Source organism: Aulostomus chinensis, chromosome 11 (assembly GCF_037954235.1).
Source record: "Aulostomus chinensis isolate RoL2024-O1b breed Wild chromosome 11, RoL_Achi_v1.0, whole genome shotgun sequence".
NCBI classification, from domain to species: Eukaryota; Metazoa; Chordata; class Actinopteri; order Syngnathiformes; family Aulostomidae; genus Aulostomus; species Aulostomus chinensis.
In genome coordinates, this window is record NC_141330.1 from 8937909 (window position 1) to 8960147 (window position 22239).

The 22239-nt window shown below is 40.4% G+C and overlaps 2 protein-coding genes across 5 annotated transcripts; one reads left to right on the top strand and one right to left on the bottom strand.

The window, feature by feature from the left end:
• Positions 1-2415: 2415 nt before the first annotated feature.
• Positions 2416-17042, bottom strand: dedd2 (death effector domain containing 2). Of its 4 annotated transcripts, XM_086218158.1 has the most exons (7): positions 16580-16733; positions 16065-16222; positions 15159-15652; positions 14847-14975; positions 14344-14487; positions 3984-4259; positions 2416-3587 (listed from the first exon to the last, which is right to left on the bottom strand). In XM_086218158.1, exons 3-7 carry the CDS (start codon positions 15616-15618, stop codon positions 3580-3582), a joined length of 1017 nt encoding a protein of 338 aa, XP_086074284.1. In that variant the 5' UTR covers positions 15619-15652; positions 16065-16222; positions 16580-16733; the 3' UTR covers positions 2416-3579. The 4 variants fall into 4 exon arrangements, with proteins under 4 accessions (XP_086074284.1, XP_086074283.1, XP_086074281.1 ...); XM_086218157.1 differs by lacking the exon at positions 16580-16733 and adding an exon at positions 17024-17042 and having other exon boundaries at positions 2416-4259; XM_086218155.1 differs by having other exon boundaries at positions 2416-4259.
• Positions 16977-21488, top strand: rabac1 (Rab acceptor 1 (prenylated)). The gene is made up of 6 exons (XM_086218159.1): positions 16977-17130; positions 18591-18723; positions 18992-19204; positions 19383-19480; positions 19820-19921; positions 20172-21488. Exons 2-6 carry the CDS (start codon positions 18602-18604, stop codon positions 20258-20260), a joined length of 624 nt encoding a protein of 207 aa, XP_086074285.1. The 5' UTR covers positions 16977-17130; positions 18591-18601; the 3' UTR covers positions 20261-21488.
• The last annotated feature ends 751 nt before the right edge of the window (positions 21489-22239 follow it).

Below are 22239 nucleotides of genomic sequence, written 5' to 3' on the forward strand. Positions count from 1 at the left end.
GGTGCTTTAGTTAGTAGTTCTGGTATTATCCTGTTAGTTGAATAACTGGTACCTGAGAGAACATGTTGGTGAGAGCTAAAGCGATAATCTTCCCTCCAAAAATGGACATTTTGGGGCAGTTTGGCTCCAGGGCACCATTAGCTTCAAGCTTCGTAAACATGGCTGGCTCTTTCTGCGTTCTTTAGTCAAGACAAATTGTCAGTGAAAAACTGTCTTCATGAGATGGAAGTACACGAGTCAGTGTTTAAAAGGCAAAATACAAATTTTGCGTCATGTATACATGAGAGAGACAGAGAGAGCATGTGTCGTCAGTCCTGTGACATGTTTGGAGTAGTGGTACTCAACTCTACAGGAGTTGTAGTTTTGTTGCAATATGGAGAAACTGGGAGGGTGCATCAAGGAGCTGGACTAGTAGCAGCTCTCCTCCTTTCCCGTCCTTGGATATTTGTGAGCATAATCGTCCCGACTTGCTCCAGATACACGGCCCAATTTCTTTGACAAACAAATCTCTCATAGCGGCAGGGTCATCAAAGAGGGCGTCAGTGTTCCGAGGAGGAATGGCAGCCTCCTTTGTAGTTCTGCAGAAGAGTGCATGTGTCTCCCAGTGGGCATCACATCTCTGGTCATGCTTCGAGGCTGGGTGTGGTGAGAACTGGACTTTAAGAAGTCTTAGTTTCCCCAAGGCAGGCCTGTGGCAGTTCAGCAGGCCATCAAACAAGGCTGACTCTGAACAGGCTAGAAACGGCTGGTCAGGTTTTTCACTGAGGATTGGTCACAGTTAACGCTCCCCATGATGGCAAGTCAATATCTAAACTTAATTTGTTCATTCCATAGTGGTTTTTAAGTCATTAAGTGAGAAGAGGGTCAGATTAGAATAATTTTAAAAATTAACACTTCACAAACAATTAACATTTTGCATTGCTGCATATCGTTCGCATTTTTTTTGTGCTATAACATTAAAAACTGGGAGCATGAAAAGGACAAATACAACATAGTCTTTGAGTGTTAACAGTTAATGTTCTTTAGATTATCAACTGCTCCTAAATGTCATTACAAGCTGTATGGAAAAATTAGAGACAACGCCTGGCGGCAACAGGAAAAATAAACCGTTGTTGTCAAAAGGAAACTGTGTCTTTCTGCAGCAGAGAATTTATTGAGCTAAAAAGAGTTCATTATTTGACACACTGCCTGTATGTCTTCTTGGATTTTAGAGAATGTTCTTCATTACATTCGATTACCCTGACCTAACCTTGAGTCACAGCCTGCCTGCCACGGTGCCGGTATGAGTGCTCACTTGGCTTTGTAGGTGATTAAAAGGCGGCTCTTCAAAGTGCCCTTTAGCCGACATTTACATGAGCTTTTAATGTGTGTGAGGACTGTGTTGGTCAGGGACTTAATTATGTCCGTGGAAGCCCAGGTATAGGTCAAAGTCTCCATAAAAAGAAGGTAAACTACATACATGCAAGCTGACAGAGGTCTGCAGATCTGGACAGAGTAAATAACTAGGATCTATGACATCAAGCAGATAAAGAAGGTACAGATGTTTCCTTTTTAATGTTAAGAAATGCGCAGTTCTTAAATTTAGAAGCTGATGGGATGCACCTGAAGAATGACTAACAATAAACAGGCAGTCCATAAAAAGATAAGTGTTGTAAAGTCTTGGTTTGCAGAGCGAATATAACATTCATAAAACTCTCAACTGATTGATTAGAAGTGTTGCAGATAGTTGTTGTTTTTTTTAAATTGTGATAAATGTTTAGCTTTTAGAACTGAAATGCATTGAATTTATATATGGAGACAAATTCCCTGACAGTACAACACACCACCAAACCAGAGACAACACATCTGTACATCCACCATAATTACTGGGACAGTGACACCAGATAAGAGTGAAAGGACAGCACAAAGGAGGAGAGCTGGATAATGTTCAAGGCACACACCTTTTCTAGTGTTTCATCATGCTGACAGCTCAGACAGAAGACGGTATTAAAGCAGCCGCATAGCTTCAGCCCCATCCAACACTGAAAGATGCCTTGTCATTCAATACCAGATTTAAATACCTGAGGAGTAAATCGAAGTTTGCGATTAATTCATGTTGTAAAAATACTTGGAGAGGAAAAAAAAAAGCCAACTTGCTGAAACAGGGAAAGAGTCGAAAGAGACAAAATCAAGCAACGTTTTGTTAAGAAATTGTTTTTAAGCAAGTGAAGATGCCAAGGATCGGGAAATTAAATCACAGACTGACTGTGTCTTGTATTATGTTATTTCCACTTAGTTAAAATAATAGAATATACATATTCATAAGACGTTATTTTTCTTTCTTTACAAAAAAATTGGAGGCAATTATCAAAATTGCACTGATAGATACAGAAAAATGAAGTCAAACCTTTGGAAGGAAAAAATTACAATAAAATACTTTAGGTTATTCAAACCTTTATTATTCACCAGAAATAATTTCCAATATATAAAGACTTCCACAAAAAGAATTACCATACCAAAGAAAGCAGTCCTTAACAAAAAAAAAGCTCCCCTTAATTACATATTCCCCTCTTATAAACAATACAAATATACATAATAAATTCTTTTTCCAAAAGTACACAAAAATAACTGAGAGCGTCTGTTTGTTGTCCCTTCCCTGGCTGGCCCTGCAGAGCCCAGCACCTCAGACAGTGGCGAGTCTGCCTGCTTAAGTCGTGCCTGTATGAGGGGACTTAAGAGTGAGGGGCCTTATTGATCGTCTTCTATGAGTGAAGTCCAGGCATTAGTTCCAGCAGGGTGAGTAGACAGCTGTCCGTGAGCCACTCTACTGGGCCTACATAGCAGGGCTGAGTGGAGCTAGGATGTGCACTTTTGATTTTGATCTCCCAAACATCACTTCTATTGACCGACGCACTGTCCTGTGCTTTACTTGCTGAGAGAAGCACTTGCTAAGGCCTTGCTGGAATCCTGGACAAGAGCCACCATTGCATTATCCTGGCTGTGGTGACAAGCTTGTGATGATGAATCTTCCATGGTCTGCTGAGGCCTAGCCCTAATCACTGCTGTCATCTGCTGGAAACTGCTGTATCCACTGACCACAGCAATCACAAGTTGGGTTATCATTGTACGCAGGGATGAAAATCCTTGTTTGTTATCAAGGTGTGTGGATGAGGCACTCCAAAGTTAGACGCAACGAGCAACCCACTTTTCAACCTGTGCTCTCATACGTCCAAAAAATACCCAAAACTTTTTTTTGGCTGTGCTTGTAAAGTTTTCCGAGTATGCATAAATCCCAGTGACCAATGAACCCAACACACTGATGACTGAGAGGGTTTGTGAGCTCTTGGTGTCGGTATTTGGAAATTTCAAAAACCAAAGTCTGGAGAAGAGCTAAATAAGTACGTACACCAGGTAATACCTTGACCACTAGTTTTTCAAAAGTACAGAGTTGTTTGCATCACTTGTGGCAGCCCAGATGTTTAACTCCTTAAAGACTGTTAATGTTACAAGGGCTTACCACTTCCTCCTGCAGCACAGGCTTGGTCCTGCTCTCAGTGAGACTAAGAAATATCTTGACAAATCCATTTTCATCCTGGGTTCTTACACACCTGTGCATAAATCCAAAGGGAAAGCATGTTTATACATGGTTTATTTTCATTCACAAATAATAGGATTAATTTAAATAAAAAATTCACAAGTTTTGAAAATGTTTTAAGTCTTGTTATAGCCATAACCATCCAATGGTAGGTGCTGACATCTAGTGGTTAGCTCATGAATTACAAAAAGTGACCTGTAACTTAACTTTGAATGGTATACCCTTTTATTCCATTCTCAAAGTTAATATAATTTACACCAAAGAGTCTTTTAATCAGCCTATACAACCCAGTGAGACTCTATGCGCCCACCATCACTACATGATATCATTCTCTGAGCTCTCAGCAGCCTTCTGCCCTCCTCATAGTCGTCCTGGTCCACACTGATTAGCAGGCGAATACCCTCAGTACCTGCTGCCATTCTCAGGGAGTCTGTGATGAAGACTCCCTTAAGAGCCTCCAGCAGAGCTCCGCTCAGGTAGTCGCCCCAGAAGGCCTCGAGGTTGTCCAGCTCTGTGAACTTGATGTCGCAGACGATGGAACCGAGGTCTCTGGCGCGCAGCAGGGAGTTGGCTTGGCTGAACAACTCAAACTGCCGCTCCAGGGGCTGCTGCTTGTCTGAGGAAACACCGTCGCGAAGAGCTGACTCATGTTCCAGGTATTCAGCCCGGACCCTCAGGCGGATATCTGATGATGGAATGCAGAGGAAGAAGCAGGGGTGGGGAAAAGGGTGAGGGTGTGGTGGGAACAGGGTGAGGTGTGAAATAATGATAAGGAGGAGGAGTAAAGATACAGTGTGTGTGTGTGGGGGGGGGGGTAGCAGTAAAGGGTAAGGAAGGAAGAAAGGTTACAGAAAAAGTGAAAAGAAGTGAACAGCGGAGGACAATTGGACAGCCCCAACGTAACATGCCGAAAGGGATGAAGGGGAAGAGAAACAGGGACAAGACACAACTGTTAAGAAACAGCTCATTTAGTTCAACTACCATAAGGAGTTACACTAAGCATAATTACAAGGGTTTCAAGAGCAAAGAGTTTCTTAAAGGAAACGGTGAAAATAAGCACATCACTGACTGGATTGGACCGTTCTTTTGATAAAGGACTGAGAAAAGACAAATACACTGGTGCAGCAGAGCAAACTGGAAATTCTGTGGCTTTACTGACCCAAGTGTGCATTTTTTTTTTTTTTGGCGATTACATCGCTTGTCACCTCTTCAGAATTTCCAATTGTTAACATTTTGGAGCATTAAAAAAAATACAATTAAATCAGTTCATTTTCTTCCCAAGCAATGCCACACTTTGCCAAGTATCCATGTAATCAAAAGAAACTGATGCACAAGAATTTTCAGTAAGACACCCTGTATGCTCTTCATATATCTTGTCTAGAGTATATAGAACAAGGGTGAATTAACTTGACACACTCAGCAAATTCATGGTGGGAGTAATGAAGGCAATTTAGCAGTGTGAAGCCCCGGAGTTGCCTTTTGTTCCAGCTCTGGTTTTAAAAACACCAGATTAATTCTGATCGACATGTTTAATGCTGAGAACAGATAGCTCCTGGAGTTGCGCGGTAATAGGATTGGTGGTCATGCAACAGCACAGCGAGAAAGATCAGAGGATACATACTGTACTGAGCAAGAGCACCGCTGAGATCGTCCCCATGTCATTATTCCAGAGCTTGGAGTGGAGACCAGCTGCTGATGACTTTTGCTGCAACAAAAACTCCCCTCTCCAACTCAAACCCCTATATTACAAATTAACAGGGTTTGCTATCCATTTTACTTGTAACATTTCCAATTGCAAAGCTGCAGAAACATTTTTTTCCCAGTAGTTTTAAAATCATAGTTGCATCTCTTAAGTATGCAACCAAAAACCGTTCCTCTCCAAGAGATTTTAAAAAGGGGCTGATAACACGGGTGACATCATTTCATAAAAGAAAGATAGAGGAATGCCCACAAATTAAACTGTCAAAAGAATATTTTCACATATCATGACTTTGCTCAACACTTGGACCTCACAGTTCTCAAAATGATGGGAAGACAAAGCCCAGAGTCTGGGTGAGAGGCTCAATTAAGAGACAGAATTTAATCATTGCAGGAAAGTACAAGGACACAACTTGAATGTGTATCGAGGTCTGTGCCTGGTTAACTATACAGTAGCCATCATTCCACCAATAAATGGTACATGGTTCCACTCAATAGTCATGTTTACCCTTTTTCCATTCGTCTTTGTTCAGGGCTATGGGGAATGGTACAAGCCTCAAGAGGGATGAAGTTCAGAAAATGCCAACATTAGAAATGCAAATGTTGAATTAAGGCATTGATTTTTGCATCTCTTAACATTTGCAAGAAAGTGATAACCAAACATTGGCTTTAGCATTCATACTTCATATGGGTATAATTAGACTGCTGTAAAAACAAAGGACTGGGACAAATGGGGAGCTAAAAGAGTGAAGTCAAATAACGTTAAAATGTTAATGGACAGGGCTGAATAAGACAAAACGTAAACTTACTTGTTGAAACTACATAGTTCAACACCATTTTTTCTCATTAAAAGCCATTATCTAAGAAATAAGAAAATGAAACACCGACATTAAGCAGGAGTTTATGTGAGACATTTAGCTAGTGATGCTAAATTACAGCCTCTCATTGCATGTCTTAAAAGGAACACTGCAATCTGGGAAACAGACTTATTTGCTACCCTGATAGGTACCCATCTCTCCTCTGGGCTTATAGTATGAAGTTAGGACAGAGAAATGAGCAACTGACAGCTAGGTGCTGTCGCTCTGCATGATTGGTAGTAGATGGAGCAGGTTAGCATTCCTCAGAAAAAATTAGCAAACCCACTTTTCTCCCTTTACATAACCAGGGTAATGAATCCCACTCTTTGTGAAATAATCTAAAAGTACCAGACATTCATTTATAACCAGACACAGTCTGAACTACTTTCATGATTAGGTGCCTTAATTTGATAAACAACCTCGAAACAAAACATTTATTGACATCTACAAGTGACTGCTACTACTGAAAACCGGGATTTCTGGACAAACTGAGATTGGAAAATGAGCAGGCAAGATATGCTAACACTAACCAACCACTACCATTTTCCTCGTGCACACACAGAGGAGAGAAGGGTATCCATCTTATTGTCTGGTTCTAAGGAGGACTCGTCCCAAAAGTGGAATGTTCCTTTAAATGAATGAACGTTCTTTCTCCAGGTAAAGCCATCAAATGCATGCAGAGACAATTTCGATACAGTTCTTTACGTACAGACCTTGTAGACTGAAAGAACCTATAAAAAGTATCAATCTCCAACAAACAGTTGCTTTTATTGTTTTGCCACATAGATTGACAATTATGCAGAACAACTGACCAGAGTAACAGTCGCAATTTCCATTTTTCCGCCAATCCAAGGAGCCAATATTAGGATATTGTATATCACAGCACTCGTGCCAACTATAAGACATTTTTTTGTATGGTTCAGCACAATTTATGAGGATGTTATAATTCCATTAGGTCTTGATCTGCAGTTGCACATTAAAAACTTGTGGCTGGAAACGTGACACAGACTTGTTTAAGTCACCGTTTGTTTGACTCTTCCATGACCTGTACCTCCCACCTTACACACTTTCCCAGCATAGAGCACAGATGTCATCTGAGTTACTTCATTTTACCAGTCTGAATGACAATGGGGGTAAGAAAGCATCTGTACTTTTCAATATCAAATCTATACTACCCACTGACTGCAACTGAGAACATCTGAGTGTGACATCCATTACTTAGAGGCAGAAATAGTTGTAGTTGTTGCAAAACAATAAATCATATGTCCAGTGTCCAGTCTTCAGTTTGGTGCATACATGCTCATGTTCTTACAAGAAAAACCTAACAGAATGTCAGATGATATATATATATATATATATATATATATATATATATATATATATATATATATATATATATATATATCCTAAAGTAGTGTGAAAAGTTTGACCTTTTGGATCATTACTCTGTGAGAGCTCTGGCTACAATAAACACCTGCCCTTCATGCAATTATTGTATTTATAGATGGCCTCCATTTCCACCTTCTCATTTCATACTGAGCAGGATGGAAGTAGAGATAGTAGCACTAAGGAGAAGGCCATTTAATACCAAAGGAACACAGTGATAGTCATTTTGTTAGGGTTACAGAGCACTTCACGCTTCATCAGACACAGAGACATCCACTTAGACAGGACATTAGGAAGCACAGCTTTCATTTTCTCACTTTAAACACCAGGCCTGTTTGGCTTCCTCATCTCATCCCACCAAAAAAAAAAAAAAAAAAAAAAAAAAAAGTTTAAGTACCCATTTACGAGGAGTCACTTGGCACGGAGAGCTTCAACTCTTTATCGATCCGTTTTTCTGTTGAACGACTGACCAAGACAGTGGAGAGTTAGGGGAGTATCGAGAGACGGGCAGACAGAACTCTCTCTTTTTCCCCATAGAAAAAAATCACTCTGTACCATTTTGCGTGGTTTGAGCATTTAGTTCGTTCTCTCCCTCTCATTGTGTGTAAGGATACTGTTTTCCTGACACACAGGTTGGTCTGTTTAGAACTGCGAACACAGAAAGGAGAGAAAGAGAGACAAGCACAAGTGGGTTGGATATCTGTCGACTGGGTGGTTTTTTTAAACAATAAGCAGGCATGGCACAGCACTCTTAGTTCAAATGAGGTTTGAATCAGAGCAATAGCTGGTATTGAAAGGTTTTTCAGCTCAGGACTGTATTACAATAAAACATGGTGGGCTGCTTGGAACTATTCTTGACAGATTCTTTTCCCCTAACTTTAAGACCCCATTTTAAAAGAAATCGGGGCATTCACAAGCACCCCATTTAGATCCACGACTGTCAGAGGGTACAAACACCTCAGAGGCATGTGTCACAGGCCAGTGGCAATTGAACCAATTCAGTTAAAGTGATCAGAGCAAAGAATCATGACAAGAAAGAGTTTTGAGGTCTCATTAAATGGTAAGTCCAGCATCTATTTCTGCTCCCTCTTGACAAATGCATACCTCGGGCTCACAAAGGGCATGGAGATAAGATACTGCAGGAGCTTTCTTCAGCGGAGCACTGTTGGCTTATTTTCCTCAGAACAGCTTGAGTAAAGGTTAAACCGGTGTTAACAGCAGCCCACTGGCTGCCGTTTTCTGAGATGAAATACAAGGCCAGTCCACAGAAATGGACAGGTAGCCTTAACCAATTAGCATTTTCTCACTTGAGACTCTGGAGCTGGCCTTAGTGTAGGGGTGTAACGGTACACAAAAATCAAGGTTTGATACGTAGCTCGGTTAGAAGTTATGGTTCAGTATGTTTCTGGTACAGAATCAATATATTACCGTTTGTCCTCTTTGAGACAGTGGTTTACAGAACATCATTGGTAGCTCCACTGTCCTCCGTCTGTACCAGTCACGTTTACGTTCAGGTGAAACTCTCTCAATTAAGTGCACAAGTTGGACATACTGCCCAACATTGCAGTGACAAACTTGCATAGATACAGTATATTATATATATATATATGCCGTCTGATCCACCCATCTTTCTATCATCACCAATGTCAACAGAGAAACCTCAAAGTTACCAAATAGGAGATGATACAAGGAGGATCTTCCAGGCCTGATTTAGCTCAGTTTGTGGAAGTTTAATATAGAGCAGGAAAACAAACATACATCCCTCTGGCAAAGTTTCATGAATTAAGTTCCACACACAATAATTCAAAAACACCTACAATTATCAAAACGCTGTGTTTGTTTGGAGAGCTCAGCAGGCTGCCACATGCGAGGTCGCAGTCAGGACAATGAAGACTGGACCACAATTCGAGACCATGGACATTTGTGCTGCAGATTCGGCCTCGGCTTCAGAACCGTTACACCCCTACATTTTTGGCATTTTCATCAGCCATTCAGATATGAGTTTTTTTTTTATCCCAAAGATCTTTACAACCACTTGCAATAGTGATGATGGAAAGAATAACCCCCAAAAGGTCCCCCACATGAGAAAACTGCATGTTCACAAACATGTCCAACATATTTATGTTTTGTCTCCGTATGGTATGCAACAGTTTTATTGCCCAGAGTTGAAATTCTTAGATAGCATATAAAATCACTTATTTTATGTCCCCAAATAGTGTAAAACAAATACAGGTGATGTCTTAGTTCAAGGGCCTCATAATGCGAAATTAGTGAACCAACTGTATGCTAACACGTTGAAAAGGTGGACAGCAACTGCAAGAACCGTTCACAATATCGTAGAGAAGGTTTTATACTCACTACAGATGGCTATTTGCCTTTTTTCAGAAAGAGAATTTGTGTGATTCGTGGGAAATTGAAACATCATCTAAATAAATTTGGACAGCAAACATTCAACTGTGAATCAGAGGGCAAAACCAGCAATTCAAAGGAATGACTGATGCGCATAAATGCAATAAACTGAGTGTCTTAAATAAAACAAACTGACTTCCAATCAGGATCCTGTTTCTGACTATAAACTTACACTAATTAATATGTTTACATACAATATATAATGAATTAATGACTTAGTAATTATAACCCCAATATAATTAATATTGACAGAATGAATTAAGAGATTAAATAGCGTGTCTGGATCTGTAAGAGGGGGAAGCCTGATGGACCTACTCCTTAGGTCTGCATCACATAGTGTGATGGAAATATGCATATATATATGCCTCCCAAAGGAAAAAAAATTTGGCTACATTTTCTGTGGAAAATCAATCCATTACTGGTATTTTAAAGCATTTTGTGGCCTTTGAAATTACTTCACGTTGCTATCAGACATTAATGTCAACACTTGTACTCTACTGTTTGTAGAAATAAGACAAAAATAACCAATTTGTTGGTTACATTTGTGAACTATAAGCATCTAGAAGAAATGGCTTCAATTAAGAAAAAACACCCAGGGAATATCAAGAAAGGCATTTTCCTTAACATATCTTCATTAAAATGGTTCTCCAAGGTGGTCTAAATCAAGAGCAACAGGACTTAATTTTGGTCATTTTGAGACATTTCAGCTCTCAGTGCAGTTGATCCCACCCTGCTTGGATAACCATGATCTGGATGACTGAAACTCCTGTGAATAGGAACAGATGTTTTTTTTTCCTGGATTTATTGGTTTCTTTGCCTCAAGATCCATACATCAAATTATTAGAAGTATTTGAGGCTCACTGTCAAGGACTGTCAGTTCTGTGAAACACTTGACATCTCATCTGAAGTAGACAGATTAAGTAATCTCATAAAGAATATCTCGTCATCCACTGTGCACAGCACTGAAGACCATTCCAGGGTGATTCGTTTTTTTTGTTGTTGTTTTTTTTGAGCAAATTATGTGTCCTAAAGGGGACAGGGTAGGGGGCAACTATACTGTGATACACAAGCATCGAATACAGAGCACAGTGGCAGCACCACCCCCTGTTGTAACAGGGGGATGAGCCTCTTTTACCTTAGGCATCGGCCCAGACTTGTGAGAGCGCACGACTGAGTTGATCACGCACGCACACCGCAGTATGTATGGACAGAGAAGAGTGACAGACTTTTTTGTTTTGTTCCTCAGTGTCTCCTCTGTCTCCATGATCCTTTGTGTCTGTCTTAGGTTACTCGATCTGAGTCACAATCCTGAGTCAACCTGGTGGAATCAAATGCGGAGTCAAGACAGCAACATGTTTACAGGCACAGGCACATCACTCATCTTGAATAGCTAGAGGGGCTGTCTTCATTGCTAGAGGATTTGTATTGACTCAGAGTCATCGGGCCTTTGTCGTAATAAGAGTATCTGACAGACAGGCAACAATGGACATTCAAAATGAATGCTTAGTAAGATCTGCATGAATAACTAAGCAAACTTCACACTAAAGTGCCACAGAAAACTGCGTTATCGCAAGAAGTGAGAGAGCTAGCAGCAGTCTTCTTTAAAAAGGCAGGAATATAGACAAGATATTGATAATGTTTTCAGTGCAGCTTTCCAGTGATGTTAAATTGCTTCAAACGAATGCTCAAAATAACATCTCAGAAAACATATGAAAGCAGAACAAAGGCTGCAGTAGTTGGAGACTGGAGAAACAAGAGGGGAAAAAATCCATGACACTCTGAAAAAGAACAACTTAATATTATATGATTGACACGAATGTGTTTTTCCTCTTAGTTTTTATCAGGGTGCAAAAATATTACAATGACTAGAATCAATACTTTTTCCTATGACAAAGCATCAAATGACAAGTAATGACAAAGTTCTTCCTGTCATGATCAACCCAGAGAAGTGTCACCCGATTCTGCAACTCACCTTAACTACTTTATTGGGAGTTTCAGCTTCCGTAAATATCATCACTTCAGTCTTCCCTGGAAACTGCATGCTTAGCACCAAACAGTCATAATTAGTGAGTAGCTGGTGAAAATTGTGGAGTATTTTGCAGCTCGAGAGGCAGATATTTCCCTCAGGAGTTCATAGAGAACAGAGAAAGATGTTCACCTCAACTTGAAAAAAACAGGTAGGCGCTGTGTTTACAACTTTTTTCCTCTGCCCCCAATTTAAGTTTAAACACTAGATTTCACACAAGAGTTGTAGGTATGAGGATAGAGGGAATATTGCCTAGTATGTCTCATTGCTAACTGTTCAGTCCTACGTAAATCCAGATTTAAACATAAATGTTTTTTTAAGTTAATTTTGATTTAAGAGAAGATTTTGTCCTGTCTCAACAAGCTGCAGTGTGACTAAGAGAAATAAGTAGCTTGTTTTGGTCACGCGTCCTTTCATGTCACGTTTTTCTACTTAATTGTCTATATCTTATCTCGTTTCAACACCCTGATGAAGGCTTCCAACTGAAACACGCTCATGTCAGCCACATCATATAAAAAGCATTTGTTATTTTTCCAATATGAAGAGTGCCTTAGATTTTTTTTTTTTTTATTTCTTGTTCAGTGTGAACCTTGACTTTGAAGAGCACCCTTGTCCACTGAATGGAATTTTTAGAAGTCACACTCTTTCATTTCCTTTCAACACAAAAACACACTCCAGAAATTTCTTTGTATCATAGTATATGGAAAAGGACAAGAGGCAACCTACCAGTCTGGGTTCTGGACGTTCAGCAGCTGAACGTAATGTGAGAGGTTAGAGAAATAGTGAAATGGGATGGAAATGAACGTAATGTAAAGGGACAGATAAAGAGATGCTGTATGTCTGTTTATGATAGTCAAGGAGCTATTGTAGATTTGAACATATATTTAGTACGTGAGAATGAAAATAACACATGGCAAAGCTGAATCGGGAAAATGCCATTCAAACAAAGAGCAAGAAACTGTATTCAATTTATCTCTTAATCAGCTGAATCAATAGCATTCATTCACTTGAGGCACTCTTTCCTAAGCTTCAAGTTGGAGCTAATTTTCCTATATGACATGTAAAGTCAGTGACACAGGTAATTATGTATCGACTTTCTGGTGCCATGAGACACTGAGTAATAAAAAGGCCTTACCATTGCAAAAACTAACTTTGGTGTAACTTCTCATATGAAAAAAATCTGATTTTATTTTACAATTAAGGGCCACTGTTATCCCATATTCACCTTATTTTGCCACATCCAGTTTCAAGAGTCCCTGTAATCCACCTTTGTAAAAGAACTCAGCTACTTGACTAGCTAGCCATCCTAGCTTCAAATAAGATCAAATATTCAGTGAATTCAGCTGCATTTCAACACAGTGGAAGAGTTAACAGAGAGCAGGAGGCTGGACGCCGGTTCATTGCTGCTGTTCAAACACAATGCTACTTTCAGTTGCTATGACAACCTCTATCTGAGCTTTAAAACTGATATTGCAAATAAATTATCAAGATCTTCAGCATCACTGTGAAACAATGAAGTAATACCAATAATTTTGACAACACTTGTTCCAGCATAAAGCAAACAAAGACAGCCCCTCCTATTGCTACGGACAATAGGGTGAAAATAGCTGAGAATGGGAGGCAACACTTGACTTAACATTGAAACTCAATACTTTTCAGTACATTTATGGGAATGTGACACTGGAAGCCAAAATTACTGACACACCAGCACATCTGGAAAAGGTGTTGTCTCCTCTTTATATATTGTGCAGTTCAAAAGCCTTTCGGGGAGGAAAGTATGCTGACATTCTGCAAGCAAATCCTTCTATTGTGTGCTTGACAGGCACTAACAGTGCAGGTGTGGCTGGTGTGCTCCCAGCTGATGTACAGGGTTGGCTGAAACACTGACCTGCATGGTTCTACTCAAGTATTTTAGCAATGATATTCCTTCAAACCATTTTTAATTTTAATTATTTACATTTAGGTGTTCTTGTCTGTTTGTTTTGATTTGTTTCTCTGAGCCCTTTGGGTTGCCCTGTGCGGGACACACACAATAAATACATTAGCTTACTTTTGAAACCTACCCGCACTTGATACCTCATTTTCTGTACCAAGCTGAGATAAGCAACACAATGGACCGAGTTCAAAAACAAACACTGGACTCAGCGTGCAAAGATTTCTGTTTGGGGATCATTTGAGCTGACAAAGAAATGTCAAATTAACATCAGACTTTAAAGTTCTTTTCAGTGAAGAACATTAGAAGAGAAAATGGGATCTAGAGACAATGTTGACATGAAGAACTTGGAGCTTTAATTGTGCACAAAGGGCAGGAAAAATAGTCTAGAAGAGGGTGAGATGAAGATAGGATCATGATGTAGTTGAGAAACTGCTTAAAATGCAGCAGCTTTTCTTACCGCAGGATGCTTTATGTGGTGGTGCTGGTGGGGGAGGCAGGGGCTGGACCTGCCTGCTTGTTTTCTTCGGCCTGCGGCTCCAACCATTTCCCCTCTTCTTCCTCCTCCTCCTGGGGGACGGCCCAGGCATAGAAGGGTAAATACCTGAGAGAAAAAGCGTGGGAGTAGTTTGTGAAGTAAGGGCAATAAGACAAGAGCAGATTCTTTCTATACAAACACTGAGTTTAACAAGTTATTTAGAACACCTCACAGTATCACCCAGCCCCACAAATTAAAACCTCCAAAATTAACATTAAAATATATCAGCAGCTCACTCTACAAATTCAACAAAAACTGATTAATCCTCACACAAGGGAGGCTTTATTCAGGGGCTTTTGCTCTATAGTATATTAGCTTTATCAAGGTCCTCCTGTACATTAGCATGTGACTGTAAAATTGAATAATTCAAGAATGACAAATTGTATTTTTCAAGTGAGCTTATCTGTATACTATAGTGGACTTACTGGTTCTTAATTGCTGTGTGAAGGATGGAAGAGGAATTTCAGTCTGTCTGTAGGTGTGCTGCATTCCAGAGGTGCAAAGCAACTCTCTGTTCTCTATTCCAAACCCCTTCCCAATTCTTTCTGGAGACACTGAAAAGCATGGAATTGAAACCAATTACACAGCTATACAACTAGGACAGGAAATGCAAGTATGGCTGACACTCTGTGGCAGGTCACCACACACACACACACACACACACACACACACACACACACACACACACACACACACACACTCCATGTAGTCTCACAATCTGACAATCAGCTTCTCACCTGTTCTCCTTTTCTTGTGGGAAACTAAAGGCAGTAAGTCATGACGGGTCAAGACCCTCAGTAGTTGCAGAAGAGGCTCCAGGTTGCCATCACTGATGTAGCCTTGTCTCTCCAACTCCAGCAACAGCTCAAGGCCACTCTTGGGTTTAAATGAGGCCACTGAGGGATGCTGGGGGCCCTGGGGCTGTAACCGCCTCCAGGCCTTGAGTAGTTTGGGGCTTGGGGAGACACCCAAGTCACCTGGGTCACCCTCACAGGGCTTAACTGTCCAGCCTACTGGGTCAAGGGGGTGAGGTGTGGAGCAGGTTTCATTCAAAATAAAAGAGAGCACCTCAATGTCAGTCTCTGTTAGCTGGGAACCAACTATTTCAAAGACCTCATGGAGTGACAACATTCCATAGTAGTTGAGGCACTCTGTTTCATCCCAGTAAAGCGAGTCCCTCAGTCGGTACCCTGCCATGGTCAAGGTCTGCCTAAAGCCACTCTCCACCGTCCTATTATGATAAATAAAAACACACACAGTTATCATTTAAAAAAACAAGTAACATTCAGTAGTCTGTAAAATTATGACAAGACAAGACGTCTAATATGAGTTATGCAACCACCCATCATGCTGGAAAAAGCTTCAGGGCCAGTACAATTAGTTGAACATTCTTTTCAGTAGAGACACCTAGGAAAAAGTTCCCCTCGATTACACGTTAGACGTTCATTTGTCCTTATTTTCCAACAGGGAGCCTGTAACTTTCCATATGCTGCGTAGTTTAACCAGCAAACAACATGTAGTCATACCCAATGCTCGCTATTCTCCCATTAAACAAGAAACTGAGTTAACAAAAAGAACCGACTAACGTCATGTGCATTAATGCTAAAGCTATTAGAATGATTCAGCGAGTTCAGCAGTCCTACCTATTTCTGCAGTCAGCTCGATGCAGTCTGCGACGCCTGTGAATGTGATATCTTACTGTCGTTTAACGTGTCTGAAAAGAGAAGTCGGTCTTCAAACGCCCAGTAGCAACCGGTGAAGTGAATTACACCCTTGACACGTTACGTAATCAGTCACGTTTCTGCAGAGAAAGGGGGAAAAAAATAAAAAATAAACAAACGTTTTCAAACCCGCAATTTAAACGGCCGTTTGCTACAACAATAACAATAACTCAAATTGAAAACCAGTGCTGAATATCTCGATATTTGAGGAGTTAATGTTGTATAACAAACATTTTATTGTTGGTCAGAAAGATTTTGCCGTGGAATTTTCTTTTTTGTTAACTAGCTAGCTTAATAACATCGATGGCTGGCGTGAGCTTGCCTCTAATTAAAACTGGTCCTGGGTGAGATTTTACGGTATAATGAATATTTGTCAAGAGGTTGACAAATAAATTTTGGAATCGATATTTAACCATATTAAATACCCAACGACTCACCTTACTTAAAATTAGTCTTTGACAGTCTTGCAACTCCCACAGCGCCAGCGCCGTACTGCGCCAGGACAATAACACAGAGAATCAGACCAATCACAACCTGCCATCTTCTTGGTGACGTCTGAGTTTACGTCACTGTAACTGATCTGGAATCAGATTTTCTTCTCCCCTCTGTAATCACCCACCAGGCACTCAATTTCAACAAAAATGATCCTAGGTCTGTCGCTGCAAATCAGTCGTCTCAGCTGTAAAAATATAAAGAATAAAACCAGCATCTGAAAGTACGTTGGAACGCGGTGAGACGACAGTTCCGAGAAATAGAGAACAGGACCATTATAACTGTAATGCTTATAGAGGCTAAATAAGATACAGTCGAAATTATGTTAAGTCAAACAAACAAACAAACAAAACATTGAGACACACATGACAAAGGAAGACGCGCATTACCTGATACGGTCAATGGGTGGCGTTGTCTAGCACGGGAAGTGAAATAACCATCCACATCACATCCGTGTGAACCAGACCAGCAGTTGGTAGTCCAGCGAACTTTTACCGTGAGTAAATTTTTTGTCAAGCATTACATACGAGGAGGTCTTGGCTAGTCTGGACCCGTTTGTGTACATCCGAAAAACCCAGCAATCTGTGTGTATAGCAATTATTCGCTGTTAATATCCATCCGGCTGCCAGGACCTGGTGGTCATAAACATTAGCAAACAAGCTAGCAATGGCAATATCTTTAACAAACTTAACAATGTATTTATACCATGTACAGAATTTAGTAGCAGTAATAATTAATATATATATATATATAATTTGAACTAGTATAAATAGTTAGGTCTTCCTACTTATATTATGTATTTAGTGATGTGGCAGTGACCAAATCCATTGTTTACTTATATTTTCCACCAATGACACAACGCACTCTCAGCTACGCTCCTGTCTTTTTATTTGAAAGCCTGTCCGATGTAAACGTGAATCTGACTCATCGCACAGCATCTTTTGTTGTTTTTAAAGGGTCTCTTTTCCATCACACTCAATTGAGTTTTAAGGCTTAACAGACATCCACAAGTTACTGGATGCCGAACGTTTTCATTTTGCTTACATCATTTTTAAACCCATGAAGCTAAAACATTGTCCGAAATTGTGTAACTTTGCGAAGCAGTGACTTGAACATGTTTGGTATTTAAAGTGACTAAATTGCTTATCTGAACTGGATTGGGTAAATCTGTGATAAAGATAGATTGATTCACTTGCCAGTTTTGGATTGACTCATATCACATTGATATGAAATAAAAAATATTTGTTGGCAGGGAAATTTACAAAGCAATTCCTGAAAGTAAGAGTCAAACCAGCTGTGCTCACAGGGTTAGAACTCAGAATGACATTATGGGAATGTGGCTCGTCAGGATGAGAAGTCTTCAAGAGTTTTCAGACTTGTTCGATTGAAAAATTCTCACGAAAGCTACCGAGAAACTCTTTGGAGAAGAACAACGTGTCTCAGTTGGAGAAGCCTGCAGCGCTTTGATCGTCATTCCAGTATTGTTGCTGAAAGGAAGAAACCCGATATAATTATGTCACGAGTATCTGCTTTGTCGAGTGGATGCATTGACAAGAATATATACACTTACAACATTTGCAGACAATTTTTGCTACGATGATGATAAGAATATAGTAGTTTAAAACACATCGCGCCCAGCATTCAATCCTGAGTTGTATGCAAACACTGATTCACAAAAGGAACACTTCATCCCACTGTTATCAATTACAAAATAATACCTGTTAATTTGGCTACAGCTTGAAAAATACAAACGCCTTTTCTCGCAAGAGTCATTATCTAACCTTAGGATAAACAAATGAAAGTGACGTACAGCACTTGTCCTCTGTAAAAGAGCATTGACATGAAATATACCTGTAGCCCCACAATATGAATAATTCTTATCATGGGGAGGACAGTGTGTCATGGATGATGCGATATGGCACAGCCCTTGTTTGAGTTCAGTTTCCCTTCCAGCAGACGGTCTGTCGATGACATCAGGAGCTCCAAAGGGGGAGAACTGTGTTGTAGATATGGACAGCAAGGCTGGGGATCTGTTCAGTGCTGAGGATGCTCATCCAACGGGCACCGGTGGAGCCGGAGTCTTGTCAAAGTAAGGCTTATGACATCACACAGCAGTAAAGATGATGTCAAACTGTTGCGGCTGTGTCGCTCATAACATATGTGTTTTTATGCAGGAAACTTAGGCAACTGCTATGAGATCATCTTTTAAAAACACATAATGATCTTTGTGGTTTCTTTCAGTATGCGGCTCATATATCAACTCCGTCTCCTTAGGTTTCCTGGAATTATAACTGTACACATTCTTACTCAGGCTTGTCTGTGATTTCATTTCGTAATGTCTTCATGTCTCTTCCCAGGCTCGGCCTCCCCAAAGGCTTCTCAGCCAGTATGGCTAAAGATTGGATTGACAAACGCAGAGCGTCCATTCGACCATGGGCAAGCTTTGTTGACCAACGCAAGTTTTCCAAACCTCGCAACTTTGGGGAACTGTGCCAGAGGGTGGTGAAAAATGTGGAAACGTACAACAGCAACTATACCTTCATCTTCCTTGGTCTCATCCTCTACTGCATGTAAGACCAAAGTGTGTCACTAAAGTGTGTTTTGGACAGTAGAAATGGCTAAATACTGTTTTCACAGAACTGTGAAAGGAGTGTGACGTGTGATCTTCAAACTTTACAGGTCTTAATCCATAAAATCACCAATCTTTTCAGCCTAATTACCTGCAGTGTTGATGATTTTTCTCCCCAGTATCAGCTCTCCCATGTTACTGATTGCTTTGGCTGTGTATGTTGGTGCCTTCTACATAATCCACCTCAAATCTCTGGAGTCTAAACTGGTGGTCCTCGGTGAGTAAAGCTGCTGGTCGCACAGTCGTGCTCCTTCTTAATTAAATTGAATTCTCAGTTTCTTGAGTTTTACTGCTAAATGTTTGACAGTGTTTTTATTAGCAAGCTAGAAATTGCTACTTTTTAATGCTCTGACATAAAATAAATTTATTACATTTTAGCAAGTCAATATGTACATGAATTCAAGATTATAAGGATAACTATGTATGTCTATTCTCGAAAAATTCTTAATATTTTTTCCGATGTATTGTTTTGGTAAACCAGACCTACAAGAGATGAGGCAGAATGATTTCTTCTCTCTAATTTGTTACATGTTTTCGTCTTTTGCTTATTATCCAGGCAAGGAGCTGACGGTCCCTCACCAGATGAGTCTGGCTGGAGCCATCTCTCTACCTGTCTTCTGGTTGGCTGGAGCAGGAGCTGCAGTCTTTTGGGTTCTGGGTAAGTCTCATTAGTTGTTCTTGTCATCTATTATTATTCCAGGCACGCAGGGATATTTGTCACCATCCCTCCTAAGCTTCCATAGTGGTGTGTTTTTGTGATATGTCGTATTCAATCATTGTATAAATGTTATATGAGTTTCGTGTAATTTTAAATGCCTGCCGGCACCCTCCATCTTCCAAAAACTACTTGCTTGATCTTTGTATTTTTCCCTTACCTTCCCTTTTTCTTTCGTCAACTTTCCTTTCAGGAGCGACTCTGTTTGTGATCGGCACTCATGCTGCGTTCCGTGAGCTGGAGGGAAACGACATGGACGAGCTATTCATGGAGCCAGTGTGAAGAGAAAACTAAGCCCGCTGCAGGTGCTGGTTGACGACCCATCTCTTTCTTGACCCTGTAATCACTTTAGTCCAGTGGGTTTGGTGGTGGGGCGGGCGGGCGGGTGGGGGGCGCGGTGGCTCCTACTCTGTCTCTAAGTTACAAATGTGTCATGTATTTCCTCTTTTTGAATTATACCAGTGTACCAAGAGTGCACCTTGTCTTTGCTCAAGTAGTTGCTGTTACAGTCTTTTAAGCACTCATTAGTGAAATCATTCCTCTCTTAATGCAATTTCATGCACATTACATGCCTTTTTTCTACATATTTAATACCTGGGATGCCTCTGGTCTGTGTCAAATAGCTTCTTATTCCCTGCAAAGGCAGTGACGACTCTTAAGAGCTGAAAAGACCATCTGTGCCGTGCCCACCTCTGTAGATTCAGTGTGATGGGAAAGCTGGTTTCTTACATTAATATACATGCAATTGCTTGGATTTTAAACTGCTGAAAAGTGCCATTTAAAGCTTTAAGATGTGGATCATCTGTGATGATCCTGCACCAGTTTAATGTTGTATTAAAAAAAAAGATGCAAAATGTAATGTTTTGTTTCAGGTCGGCTTCCTGATATATGTCGATTAGAAAACATCCTAAAATATACAAGTTTTCCATGTAGTGGAAAATGATTAATATATTAGCACCTGGTGGGCATTTGGCAGGGTTCATACAGTCATGAAAAACCCTGAAAAGTGAACTTTAGAATAGTACTTCCAGTCCTGGAAAAGATAAAGCCAGAATTTATTGGGAAAATTTATGGAGATATGCTTCAAACATATCTGAATATTAAAAGTATATGTGGTTCAGTTAACAACGGTAGAAAAATGTATTTGCTTGATAGTGATTTATTTTATCAAACCATGTAGCTTGTCATTAAATTAGTAAGACATATTGGAATTTGGACTTTGATTTTTTTTGGTTTTTATTTTTGGGTGTGTAAACAGTCTTGAACATTTTCATCAAATGTGTGGAGAAATCTTGGAAATGAACGAACAAAAATGTATGAACCTTCCACTGGGGACAATGTGGTACCTTGCTCGCTGTTAAACTGTATATGCATATTTCTAAGATACAATTGCAACATTAAGATGTTCGGGTGAGACTGTAAACTTAAGGTATTTCCTTTTGTTGTCAGTGTAATTTTTTTGGGTTCATAATGTCTTGGATGTGCAATAAACTCCTCCATATGAAGCATGTTAATGGTTTCCTCTGGTTTCTTGATGTATAGTTTGGGCTGTAATTAATACAAGCAGTATGTTTCACTCTATCACAGCAAGTGTTTGTGCAACTATGGCAGTTCTTGTACTCGGTGTCCCCGAGCCTGAACATTTTCTGGTTATTCTGGTCCAGTCTGAATTCACAGTGGAATAGGACAGTTCCAGCCCTCCAGACTCGTCTTCTCTACCTCTGGTACACCGAGCACTGCATCGCTCACCAACCCCCTCTTGTCCCCCTATGGTCCCCCTTTTCATGTGACCTCTATGACCTGTGCTCTGTGACAGCACAGCAAGAGGACCCCATGCTCAGGTTGCCATGGCAATGACCTTGAAGGGCCCCAGTCCTGCACACACTCGTCCACAGACACATTCGCTTACACACTGCGGCAAAGGCGAGCGATCGATATTCTATTATATGGAGGGTGGTGAAGGGGGAGAGAGGAGAGTCGCACTGCAGTGAGCTCACTGCAGAGACACAGGGGAAATTAGAGAAAGGGTGAGAGTGACAGAAAGTGGGTGTGCATGTGTGTTTGTGTGTGTATGCATGAGTGGGAGACAATGTATTTGTCAATGGATAGTTGTAGAGCCGCGCCAGAAACTTTTTGTTTTTCTCACTCGCAGGGGACCTGAAAGTGACCTCAGAATCTCTCCCATTCCACAGTCCCGTATTGCATATAATTTATTTGATTTGTGTACAAGATGTGCAATAAGAGCCTCATTTAAAATAGAT